Below are 13495 nucleotides of genomic sequence, written 5' to 3'. Positions count from 1 at the left end.
TTGCTGGCGCTCCCTGAGTGCGGAAGGGACAGCTGGGAGGGGCAGGTGTGACTTAGGCGCATTTTACATCTTTCTGTGCCCCATGCTTTTCTCAGTCTAAGCAGGATGAAGACGTTTCTGCCAGCCGTTTTGAAGATAACGAAGAGCTGAGGTACTCACTGCGATCTATCGAGAGGCACGCACCATGGGTTCGGAACATTTTCATTGTCACCAATGGACAGATCCCATCCTGGCTGAACCTCGATAATCCTCGAGTGACAATAGTCACACACCAGGTAGTGACTCGCCATGTGTCACAAGGCTGCGATTTCCTGTTCTGTCTTTTGCTGTTCTTTGTCTTGTTCCTGATTTCATCCTCTTACCCATCTCACCTCCATTTCCACCTTCCTTTAATCCTTCCATTCGCCTCCCTCCCTCCCTTCTTTCCAAAAACAAAACAAAACAAAAACCTCTCATCCGCCTTCTCTTTCTTTCTCTTTTTTTTCTGTTAAAAGGATGTTTTTCGAAATCTGAGCCACTTGCCTACCTTCAGTTCACCTGCTATTGAAAGTCACATCCATCGCATCGAAGGGCTGTCCCAGAAGTTCATTTATCTGAATGATGATGTCATGTTTGGAAAGGATGTCTGGCCGGATGATTTTTACAGTCACTCCAAAGGTCAGAAGGTGAGTAGCTAAGAGATGCCTGGCTTAGAAGTCACTTAGAAGTTACAGACAGGAAATAAGGAAATCAGTATATATACCATATTCACATTTGATCAAACAAGCATTTTTGAGTGTTAAGCTCAGGAAAGTTAACAATCAGGGAGTGAGAAAACTACAGTGGGAACTTTGCTTCCCTATATTCTCACCCAGGACCCACTCTACATTTGCTACTACAACAGCAGAAATAGCAAATAACTGTGAAACACAAAATCGTGTTTGCCACGTCAGCAAAATGCCCAAGATAGAAAGCTCCAAGTAGTGCTTCACGACGGGGCTGAAATTCCACTGGAGGCGGCCGGTCTCACTCTGGCTTTGAGGGGCAGGATGGGAAAGCGGCCACGAGCACAGATATGGGTGCCAGCTGTGTAGCACTGTCGTGGGTGACGACCTGGCCTCTAGGTTTCCTGTCTGTGTACTGGGGGGAGCAGGAAGACCCTGGCAGTGTTGTTAGAAGGGTACAATGATCAGTTGGAGACTTAGCACCATGAGCTTGTAAGTTCTAGAACTCTGTCAAGCTATGGCTTGACAGGGGAGACAGACAAAACCAGTGACTGTGTACAGCGATTTCCGTGCCAGTAGGTGTGCCCTGGGTGCGAGGAGTCGGAGCGCCAGAGAGCGAAGTCACACTGGGACAGGGACTGAGATGAGCTTGGAAGAACAGGAGTTAACCAGATGGAGAAAGACCTTGCAGGTAGTTGCACCGTGCAAAGATATGGAGATTTTAAAGGGGAATGCATTTTTCAAAAATGATTTTAATTTAGAAAGCAACCATGTACCATGTCAGTTGTTTTGAAAGCAGACAGGTTCACAGCTCAGAATGCTGTGCTGGATAATTCATCACAGGACCTCGCGTATAAGGATATTGAGAGTTCGTCTGCCCCCCCTTTTCAGCCTTGAGACGAGACGGTGCATGAATCTGCTTAGGAGTTGACAACAGTGTCACAGAAAAGCAGTGACTTGTGTGCACACTTTCCACCTGCACGCTCTTGAACTCGCATTTAAGTTTGGCATGTTGCTGCTTTATTTCAAAATAGATCATTTATAAGACCATGTTGTAAGACTGACCCGTAAGTTGAGTCCTTGTCTCCTTTCCTTGAGCAACGGAAAAGAGTAAATGTGCCGGGTAAGACCCATCAGCAGGGCAGGACTGAGAAACTACCACAGGATGGCCCTGAACGCAGACCTTTTCTAGAGGCTCAATTTGTTTTGTTTTTCTGTTAAAGGAATCCTAATTTAAGAATAAAAAGTGTCAGGGGACTTCCCTGGTGGCGCAGTGGATAAGACTCTGAGCTCCCAATACAGGGGGCCCAGGTTTGATCCCTGGTCAGGGAACTAGATCCCACATGCATGCTGCAACTAAGAGTTCGCATGCCACAACTAAGGAGCCGGGAAGCTGCAACTAAGGAGCCCGTCTTCTGCAACTAAGACCTGGCGTGCAACCAAATAAATAAATAAATATTTTTTTAAAAAGTGTCAGAAACCAGAAACCACTTTATTTTCCCTCTGGTTTTATCATAGGTTTATTTGACATGGCCTGTGCCAAACTGTGCTGAGGGCTGCCCGGGATCCTGGATTAAAGATGGCTATTGTGACAAGGCTTGTAATAATTCGGCCTGTGATTGGGATGGCGGTGATTGCTCCGGTGAGGGTGTGTTCAAATGTAACTTGTCCATGTTGACAGAATTTTTTTCATTTGTCGTCATTATCAACCAGGTACAGTGACTTAATTAAACGTTCTTCGCGTATTGAAACAATCATCGTAGACTCTTTGGAGGTGATGACTGGTGTCCCCATGTGGCCCAGTTTATTCATATTGTTATTGTTGGGGGCATTTTCCCATATGACCCTACACTTGAAAGTGTCTTTTATTATTCAAAATATGAAAATCAGTTATACCCTTAATTATGTGAGCTCGAGAGTAAGAATCGCTCTCACTGGTTCCTGTCGGAGCTCATGGCCAGTGGCCCCTAGAAGCACACTGCTCCAGGTCAGTGAGGGACTAAAGAGATGCAGAAGAAATAAACATCTCCTCTCCTCAGCATCTCTTCTCCCTTTCTTGTACACTAACATTTAGACTTGTTGAGGATAACAAGTTTTTACATTTCTTTATTGCCTTTCAGTTTATAAAGCATCATCCATTATCCACTTGAATTTCTCAGTCACCAAAAGAAGGAGAGTAGGTGCACAGATATTCTCATCCTACTGCATTTGAGGAAACAGGTTTGGGAAGGTGTTGGAAGAAACAAAGCTTGTGTTTCAGTCAGCTCTATCAGAGGCACTTTTGAAAAATATGAACCGCTGCAGGGAGAGAACGTAGACGTGCAGGAGAGTCTCTGCAACGCGGAGAGCTCGGGGACAGAGCAGTGACACTTGGTCACGAGCTGATTGCCAATGTTAGAACATGTTCTTGTCAGTCCCGAGAGTCACGGTCTTCAGAATAATCCTGATCCTCCATACCCATCTGCATGTGCCCCCCTTGAGCACATCTGAGGCCTGTACTTCTGGGTTGCACAGATGTGAGTGCTGAGGCCTGGTCATCCCACACCCAGTCCACTGGCAACTGATGCCCCCTTTTCAGATTGTCTCTTTTTAAGCTATGTAAAATCTTCTGTTAAAGAATGGGGTGAACGTTTCCTGACTGAAATTCATGCATCGGTCTTGAAAACACAGCTGAGAAATAAGGAACTGGCTTTTTTCCAAGACTGTAAGCACAGCAGGATTCTGTTTTCCTCCTCTCCCTCCAGGTAACAGTGGTGTGGGTCGCTATGTAGGAGGAGGTGGGGGCACCGGGGGCATTGGAGTCGGACAGCCCTGGCATTTCGGTGGAGGAATAAGCGGCGTCTCTTACTGCAATCAAGGATGTGCAAATTCCTGGCTGGCTGATAAGTTCTGTGACCAAGCCTGCAATGTCTTATCCTGTGGCTTTGATGCTGGTGACTGTGGACAAGGTATATTTATTGCCATAAAAACGTATTTAGGATAAGGGGATAACAATTTTTCATAAATAGAGGGGTTTGGATCGTTTTTGTTATTTAAAGTAATAATTCTCTAGGTATCCCTTTCCCAGCCTTGCATCCAAACTAGTTGTGAGTTATAAGAGGGCATAGATCTTTAGACAACACGAGACACTGAAGCTGCATCTTTTCCTGTTACTGCTCTAGTCTGATTTTTTTTTTCTTTTTTTTAGTAAGCAGATTTATCTTAGCAGATTTATCTTACATGGTGAAGGTTAGGTTGGGAACAGTGAAAGGAGACCAATAATTCATTAAATAAGCTTGGTTTGAATACTGGATCTTGTTGATAGCTTATTAATGGCGGTCCTTTTGGTCAGAAAGTTGTCTTTTTTTCAAATGGACAAAAAGATGGAAGTTGACCATTGGAATTCACGGTCCTGAACCGTGCCTTGTCTCTGTAGTGAGTCAGCCTCAGCATTCCATGTCGATAATAGTGATTGCTTCAGAAAGTAAAAATGAGCCCTATACTAGTAGCTTTTGTGTTAGAACTTAATGATTTTAAAGTCCATTTAAAGTCACTCTTAGAAAGTGAAAACTCAAACCCTAAGAATTAAAGGAAAAGGGGGGAAATGCGTAGTTTTTTAAAAATCATGTTTGTGTTTTTTTCCTCTAGATCATTTTTATGAATTGTATAAAGTAACTCTTCTCCCAAACCAGACTCACTATGTTATTCCGAAAGGTGAATGCCTGCCTTATTTCAGCTTTGCAGAAATAGCCAAAAGGGGAATCGAAGGCACCTATAGTGACAACCCAATAATCCGACATGCTTCTATCGCCAATAAGTGGAAAACCATCCACCTCTTAATGCACAGTGGAATGAACGCGACCACAATACATTTTAATCTCACATTTCAAAGTACAAGTGATGAAGAGTTCAGAATCCAGATAGCAGTAGAGGTTGACACAAGGGAGGAGCCCAAACGGAATTCTACGACCCAGAAGTCTTACCAAAGTTTGGTTAGCCCCTCAGCTCTTCTTCCAGAGGTGGAAATCCTGTTTGAGGATATCCCCGAAGAAAAACGCTTCCCCAAGGTCAAAAGACACGATGTTAACACAACAGGAAGTTTCCAAATGGAGGTGCAAATTCCGCTGGTCAATATTTCACTCCTTCCAAAAGAGACCCAGTTGAGCCTTAATAACTTGGATTTGCAGCTAGAACACGGAGACATCACCATGAAAGGATACAATCTATCCAAGTCAGCCCTGCTGAGGTCGTTTCTGATGAACCCACAGGATGCAAAGTTAACAAGAAATCACCCTCTGATGACAGAGCAAAGAAATGACAGTTTGGAGGCCCCACTGGAAAAACAGGCTCACAAAAGCATCTTACCCAGCAGCTTAGGAACATCTGAAAGATTCCAGGGGTTATTGCCTTTTCCAACAGTGACAATGACAGTGAATGGCCACTCCCAGAGCCAGACTCCACCCCTGGACTTAGAAACCAAAGCAAGATTCAGGTCCAAAACTGTGACCCCGAAAGTAGGAGGTGGAGATGTGTCAAAAGAAAAGCTCTCATCTCTGATTTTCCCACTGGAAAACAGGGAGACACAAAAGGTAATCACAGGGAAAGAACAAGAGAAGAACAGAATGGAGGAAAATGCTAACAGTTACCTAGGTGGTAATGAAGTATTACCTGGAAGAAAACTGCAACATTACACAGAGAGTTACCTGGGCTTTTTGCCATGGGAGAAGAAAAAGTATTTCCAAGATCTTCTTGATGTAAGTTACATCCAGCCTTATTGTTTCCCATGCTCAGGAAAAATAAATAACCTTGTAAGTGGTAGTGATATAATAATAGCTACCATTCATTCAGTACTTCCCTGTGCCCGCCACTGGACTCAGTACTTTTCTTATGTGGTTTCATTTAATTGTCCCAATAATTCTAACAATAAAACTACCTTGTAAGGGTCTGCTATCATTGTCCCCATATTGCAGTTTAGGAAGCAGCCTTCATGTGAATGAGTAAGGGATTTAGCCAGGGGCATACCCTGAGTCCATAGTAGAACAGGGATGGTATCTTTACTTGGCATGTTGCGATATCAGAAAACGCTTTTGAATACCCCTTGCAGTCAGATCTCATGTTTTTCAAACTTTACTAATGAAAAACCCGAGAGGCAGATAAATTCGTTAGCTTTCCCGACATCACAACAGCAGGTGAGGGTGAGCCCAGCGCTCTCCCTCCTGTACCACGGCCTCCACGGTGCCCTGGGGTCCTTTGTACATCTCACAAGCGCCGTCACTGTGCTGACTGCCGGGGAGTGCAAGATGGTGAGAACAGTTGCTTGCTGCTCTTGGAGACTCAAAGAGCAAGCTGGGAGGACAGATTTGTGGGCAAATAATTGTGGCAGTGTGATAAGTGTCTGCTGAAGTATGGACAAGGAGTCCGAAGGGAAGATTCCTTAACTCTGCCTGGAGGTATTGGGGGAGGCATACAGGAGGACATGCCCTGTGAGCTGACCTTGGAAGGGTGGGACTAGATCGTGACCAAAGCACAGCCGTGAGTGGATGTTAGGCTGGGGGAAAGTGATGAAGAGGGGCGTTGTCTCATTCCTCTCATGGTCTTCAGGAAGTATCTTGTCCCTGCCATGGTAGCATTTACTAATTGTTAAGCAAGGGGCTGCAGAGTTCTTGCCTACATTGATTTCCTCATTCTCCCCCGCTCCCTGCTTTTTAAATTGCAAAAGTACTATAGGCTAATGGTAAAAATCGCAAGCAATGCAAAAAACAAAAAAAGCAGGGGAAAAAAAAGGGAAAGGTCTGTCTCCTTCCTTCCTTAATCTCCTTACTTGAGACAGTCACTATGAATATGTAGTTTGGTGGGTATTCTTCCAGTATTTTTCTATAGATATGCAGACATACTATATAGTTTGTTTTGCAGCAGTGAAGTTATATATATTGCTCTGCAGTTGCCTTTGATGTGGTAGTATGTGGGCAAATTGCCATTGTTTATTTTTAACAGCTGTAAGTTGCGTCCAGTGTTTTTGCAAGTACAAATACCTAATGTTGCAATAAATATTCTCGTACATATATCTCACTCTTGAGGAAGTTTTATTTCTGTAGGTAGAATTGCTAGGTTAAAGGGTCTATTGCGTATAAAATTTAACTGTCTTTCTTAAATATTGCACCCCTTCCTCCTTCCACAGACAGTATGCAAGCGTGCTTGTTTCTCCACAGGACTAACCAACAGCAGTTAATAGCATCTATATTTTCATCAGTTTGAGAAGCAAAAATATTTCGTCTTCTGTAAAGTGTGTTCAGGTTCTTTGCCAATATTCTTTGCCCATTCATTCAGTTTCGCCTCTTACTGGTTTTGATAGGGTTCTTTACATTTCATAATATTAACACTATTATATGGTGAAACCAGTTTTGTATTCTAGTCTTTGTGTTCAGAACTCAAGGGACTTGCTGCTTTGATGTCACCGGTAGAAATAACTTGATACTGAAAGCACTATCAAATTTATTGTAAATCAATTAAATATTGCATTGAAATTGGCTATGAAATCTCATGATCAATGACTAGTCCTTAAAGAGTACCCTAAAAGCAGACCTCCACCCCACAGCTGTTGTTCTCGAGCTGATGTTGGTGATACTTTCACTGAAATCCAGTTTGTCCTGATGTTAGGATGCTTGAGGAGACCTGTTAGTGCTCGTTTCATTTGCCCCTCAGGACAGTTAGTGACTAGTTATTACCAGGTGACATAAAGTAGTACCTCTGTCTCTTGTTAGCACAGGGCACCTGTGCACTAAACACAATGCTGTGTTGTGTGGAATTCTCTTTTCAGGAAGAAGAGTCACTGAAGACACAACTGGCATACTTTACTGAGAGCAAACACACAGGGAGGCAACTAAAAGATACGTTCGCAGATTCCCTCCGATATGTAAACAAAATTCTAAATAGCAAGTTTGGATTCACATCTCGGAAAGTCCCTGCACACATGCCTCACATGATCGACCGAATAGTTATGCAAGAACTGCAAGACATGTAAGTCTTGCTTGTGTTTGAGTTGTTTGTGTGTGCTCAGAGCCAAGGCTGCTTGAAGTTTACATCCTTGCTATGCTGCGTTTATGGCTCTAACACTTGATGACTAGTATGTCGAAGGTATTATCTAAATAAGTGGGAAGGAAGATTCTGACTCCACAAGTGTTAGGTACTGTATATATCTTAAATATCCAGATCTTATGATATGCTACATTTGGACAGGTTCCCTGAAGAATTTGACAAGACGTCATTTCACAAAGTGCGCCACTCTGAGGACATGCAGTTTGCCTTCTCTTATTTTTATTATCTCATGAGTGCAGTTCAGCCACTGAACATATCTCAGGTTTTTGATGAAGTTGACACAGACCAATCTGGTGTCTTATCTGACAGAGAAATCCGCACGCTGGCTACCAGAATTCACGACCTGCCTTTAAGTTTGCAGGTATTGTCATTTTTTTTCCCCTAAACTTAATGACATTTTGAATGAAACTTTTACATTTGATACTTTCTCTCTTTCCCCTACATACTTCAATGGATGCAAGTACAAGTAATTCTTCATATTTAATGAGGGGGTTCACAACTAGTCCATTTTAAATGCCAGGATTAAAATCAAATTTGAAGTTCTTATTTTATAAGATTATTTTTTGGGGGCTTTTAGTAGGGATTGTAATTGTATTGTCTGGAGACGAGGCAGACCGTACCTGCAGATAAGATTCTCGATTCTCGTGTCAAGCTCATTCAGGGCCTTCAGGTGTGGCCGAGTGGAGATCTTAGCCAGGCCCACGGTGTTGCAGAGCCCCTTCTGTCATGGCATCCTTTAGTCCCAGGAGTAGGACACTCACTAATGGAGAGCTCCAAGATGAATCCAGCTGCAGGACACCCATCTGGTGATCCCGTGGACCACCTTGTGTAAAACGGTGCCTCACAGGCCCGTATGTTCTACTTTGAGACAAAGATGAGTTATTTGTATTGTTTCATTCTGCTCTTTTTAGGGTGTCCTTAAGAATCATATAGTCAAACCCTCTTTGACGATAACGCTTAAATTTTGGTGACTTTAACATTTTTATTTTTAAAACCACAGTTGTTACTTGTAATGTATATAGGTTTATCCTTTTATTTTTGCTTTGTTAGGACTTAACAGGTCTGGAACACGTGTTAATAAATTGTTCGAAAATGCTTCCTGCTAACATCACTCAGCTAAACAACATCCCACCAACTCAGGAAGCGTACTATGATCCCAATCTGGTGAGTGCCATGGGTTCTTTTATGTAAAGTAGAACGTATATCCTTATCGGGTGTTAGTTACATCATTTCTGTAGAGCACTTGAAAACCTAGAAGCAGGCTCTGTTTATAGGTCTTTGGTGGAAATCAGTAGCACAGATAATCCAGAATCATTCATATTTTTCTTTGGAATATCTTTTTTTCCTCCCTAATGGATGTTAAGCTAATACTGAGATTAGTTGCTTATATTCTATAAGCAGACATCCTGTTCACTAAGGATAGCGGAAGGCAGCGCCAGAGTATACTCACTGGCTTGGGAGAACAATCCTGAGGTTAAACATCAGACGGAATCCCATCTTTCATCAAAGCTCAGTTGCTTTGATGCTGGCATTTTTTGGATCTTACCACTAGGGGCAGTGGATGATCTATACACAAGTATATCAGAGCAGCATTTGGCTGAAATGATTGGAAGACTCTGTTGATATCTGTAAGATGCATCCCAGCTTCAGAGAAATGATAATGTGGAAAAAAAAAGTGCATTTAGAGTTGATGGACCAAGGATATAATACAGCCATTATGTGATGCTTACAGTTAATTTTTACTGATATATATGGAAGAATGTTTATAAAATAAAATTAGGTGGGGAGAAAATGGGTACTGCCATATACAGAATACAGTTTGAACTATGGAAAACTCCTGATACCTTCACACACATCCCCCAAATTAATGAAAATGACAGTAGGTTAAATTATAGGTAGTTCTTTTTCTTCTTTTTAACATCTTTATTGGAGCATAATTGCTTTACAATGGTGTGTTAGTTTCTGCTTTATCACAAAGTGAATCAGCTATACATATACATATATCCCCATATCCCCTCCCTCTTGCATCTGCTTCCCACCCTCCGTAACCCATCCCTCTAGGTGGTCACAGAGCACCGAGCTGATCTCCCTGTGCTCTGTGGCTGCTTCCCGCTAGCTATCTGTTTTACATTTGGTAGTGTATATATGTCCATGCCACTCTCTCACTTCATCCCAGCTTACCTTTCCCCCTCCCCGTGTCCTCAAGTCCATTCTCTACGTCTGCGTCTTTATTCCTGTCCTGCCCCTAGGTTCTTCAGACCTTTTTTTTTTTTTTAGATTCCATATCTATGGGTTAGCATATGGTATTTGTTTTTCTCTTTCTGACTTCACTCTGTATGAAAGACTGTGTCCATCCACCTCACTATAGATAACTCAATTTCATTTCCTTTTTATGGCTGAGTAATAGTCCATTTGTGTGTGTGTGTGTATATATGTTTTGGTTTTTTTTAGATCATGCAGCGTGCAGTCTTGTGTCCGGCTTTTTTTTTAATAACATAGGTAGTTTTCATATAAATTTATTTATTTATTTTTGGCTGCATTTGGGTCTTTGTTGCTGCACGCGGGCTTTTCTCTAGTTGCAGCCAGCAGGGGCTACTCTTTGTTGCGGTCCGCAGGCTTCTCATTGGGTAGCTTCTCTTGTTGCAGAGCATGGCCTCTAGGTGCATGGGCTTCAGTAGTTGTGCCACTCGGGCTCAGTAGTTGTGGCACTTGGGCTCAGTAGTTGTGGCGCAGGGGCTTAGTTGCTCTGCGGCATGTGGGATCTTCCTGCACCAGGGCTTGAACCCATGTCCCCTGCATTAGCAGGCGGATTCTTAACCACTGAGTCACCATGGGAATCCCCATAGGTAGTTCTTAATATCGTTTTTTCACACTAGTATTTTCCATATTTTCTATAATGAATAGAGTACACTTTCATAAGCATAATAACATGTATTTTTTAAAAACTGACCATCTTGCAAATGTTCAAGCCCTATAATTAACTGCAGATGTTTGTAAATGAATGTAGAGAAGAGTAATGAATCAGTTAAAAATCTGATTCCTGAAAGAAGGCAGTCATTCCTTTGGCATTCATTGCACACGGCAGGGATGGTATTTCTCACTTGTGTTCTCGGAGGGTCCTGGGAAGCTCCCTCATGAGGAGACAGTGTGAGGGGCAGCCCAGCAGCTTTAGGAACCCGTAGACAAACTGTAAGTATTGCTGATCATGCGTTGGTTAGTTTAGCAGATGACATGGGTTTGTATACAAATGTGTCACTTAAAGCCAGTATTCTATATATTTTAAAACTTAAAACTATGAAATCAACAAAACTGAGGTAGAGGTATAAGACCTGGTGTCAGCCCTAAGGGATTTTCCTCTAGTGGGGTAAACAGGCATGAATCAGCAGGTGGAGACTAGTCCTGGGTTGCGGGTTCTCGGGAGGCCTCGCATGGAGCTGATGCGCAGTCAGGCTGATGGGAGAATGGCAGCTTGTCTTGTGAGCTGCAGCAGCTTCTTCTGGGTCTTTGGCGCAATCCAGTAAAAATGCTTTGTCAGACCCAGACTGTTATACAGAGATGGTAGTAGTTCTTTACAAGCGTGTTCTTAATGATTAAAAAGGCACATCTGTAATCACTGTAGGTGTGTTCCCTGCCTCCAGAGAGAATAGAATCAAAGTTAAAAAAAAAAAAGTAGATTGCATAGGCTAAAAGACATTCTCAGTTGTAGGACTTTTCAAACAATGATAAAGCTCTTTTCTGTTTCCCCCCAATTTGGAGTTACCCCAACAAAGCTAATATAGTCAACTCTAAATCATCCAGAGGTCAGTGTCCTGGTTTAAACACTTTTTTTATGTATTTGTCAAAATCAAGTTCTACCAGTTATCAGAGATCTGGGTACACCCTTTCTCCAGGAGGGGAACAGTGAGCCGAGGGTTCCAGGCTGCCCTGACTTGTCTTTTCTGGTATCTTCTTGGTGGGCAAACCCAGAGCACTGGACAGAGGAGGAAGAAAGGAGAAAGTGTGCTGGGCTCCTAAACCATCTCCACTCAGCCTCTCCCCTGGACCAGGCCTCTCTGGTCTTTACTGTCTTCGGGACCACATTGTGATCGTACTGACAGGTTGCCTTAGAGGCTACTGACGTCACCCCAGGTCCAGGGAGCTTTGCGAGTGGCTCAGCCTGTTTCAGTGCTCGCTCCAGACTTGTCTTTCACCATCTGTATTTCCACATCCGTCCTTTCACTTGTCTGTCTTTCCTTCTCTATAAACTTTGGTTTCCTAGTCAGATTTTACAATTACCAACCCCTTGCACTGGTATAGAACTTGGAGAAGAGTGTTCTTTTCTAAGGAAGATGATCTATGCGTAGAAAACAGTTATTCATCTTTCCCTTTTACAGGCACGATGAAAGGTTCTTGAGGGATTTTAGGGCTTTTTTTTAAAGAAATGCACACATATTCATCTATTAGAGTATTTTACTGTTTTACCAAATATCTGGCATGAGGTTTAGAATCAGCAAATATCCTTTGAACGCTAAGGATTAAGTAAGTAGGGGCTGCTTTGCTAATGGTTATAAGTTAGTCTTCAGGCTTATGCAAATAAAGCTGTTTAGAGCATAAGTACTAATTATACAGACAGCATTAGTTAACATTACTCGAGTGAACTCTTAGCCAAGGTGTTGGCTTCATTACTGTAATTAACTGTGATTACACACAGGATAAAGTATTTTCTAATTAGACTATAAGAATGACAGCTTAGCTTATGAGTATCATATAGACCACTTCATTACAGTTTATCTTCGAAATTTATTTTCATTTTGAAAAAATTATAGCAATCACTTATAAGACTGTTTTAACAGATAGTGTGTAGTAATGTGTGATTAAAATAAAACTTTATTCACAATAACAGGCAATTAGCATGCGGGCCATAGTATGCCAATTTGATTTTTAAGAATATTACATTAAAATAGTCATCTTGGGCTTCCCTGGTGGTGCAGTGGTTGAGAGTCCGCCTGCCGATGCAGGGGACACGGATTCGTGACCCGGTCCGGGAAGATCCCACATGCCGCAGAGCGGCTGGGCCCATGAGCCATGGCCACTGAGCCTGCGCGTCCGGAGCTTGTGCTCCACAACGGGAGAGGCCACAACAGTGAGAGGCCCGCGTACCGCAAAAAAAAAAAAAAAAAAAAAAGTCATCTTAATTAGTGAGTCTTTCTGTGCCCCCTTAAATTTTGCACCTGAGATGATGCTTCAGTTGCCTCACCCTAGTCTTTGCCCTGATATAATGTCTGTATTTTCTCGCAGCCACCAGTCACTAAAAGTCTAGTAACCAACTGTAAACCAGTAACTGATAGAATCCACAAAGCATATAAGGACAAAAACAAATATAGGTAAGTACTACATACATTTTCTCTTTGTTTAATTTAAGGATAATTATGAGTGGTATTTTCATAATTTTACCACAGTTTATCTATTAAGCATTCTTTGAAATTTATGTGAGATTTTCTTTAGTAATATGGAAAAATTAAGTCATTCCAAGGATGCTGATTTTTTTAAAGTTTTATAAAATGCTTTTCTTATTGAAATTTTATTTTACATATCCACATAAATATTTAAACTCTTTAAATATGTTTTGATATTAGATTTGAAATCATGGGAGAAGAAGAAATTGCTTTTAAGATGATTCGTACCAATGTTTCTCATGTGGTTGGCCAGTTGGATGATATAAGAAAAAACCCCAGGTA

The 13495-nt window shown here is 42.1% G+C and overlaps 1 protein-coding gene across 6 annotated transcripts in view; it reads left to right on the top strand.

Moving 5' to 3' along the window:
• The window catches only part of GNPTAB (N-acetylglucosamine-1-phosphate transferase subunits alpha and beta), a 92524-nt gene that overhangs the window by 61721 nt on the left and 17308 nt on the right, over positions 1-13495 (top strand). For 5 of the 6 annotated variants that reach the window (XM_027107342.1, XM_027107341.1, XM_027107338.1 and 2 more), the window contains 10 exons: positions 96-275; positions 495-665; positions 2223-2352; positions 3449-3652; positions 4332-5437; positions 7501-7700; positions 7920-8139; positions 8829-8942; positions 13056-13141; positions 13394-13492. In XM_027107342.1, coding sequence (XP_026963143.1) covers positions 96-275; positions 495-665; positions 2223-2352; positions 3449-3652; positions 4332-5437; positions 7501-7700; positions 7920-8139; positions 8829-8942; positions 13056-13141; positions 13394-13492 — 2510 coding nt within the window. The remainder of the gene's footprint in view (positions 1-95; positions 276-494; positions 666-2222; positions 2353-3448; positions 3653-4331; positions 5438-7500; positions 7701-7919; positions 8140-8828; positions 8943-13055; positions 13142-13393; positions 13493-13495) is intronic. The other variant, XM_027107339.1, reaches the window with a different exon arrangement.

The sequence above is a fragment of the Aethalodelphis obliquidens genome, unplaced genomic scaffold (assembly GCF_003676395.1).
Source record: "Aethalodelphis obliquidens isolate GAN/ISIS:26980383/991018 unplaced genomic scaffold, ASM367639v1 scaffold8, whole genome shotgun sequence".
In the NCBI taxonomy this organism is placed as follows: Eukaryota; Metazoa; Chordata; class Mammalia; order Artiodactyla; family Delphinidae; genus Aethalodelphis; species Aethalodelphis obliquidens.
The sequence above is the reverse complement of the archived record's forward strand: the minus strand, read 5'-3'. Positions and strand labels throughout refer to the sequence as shown.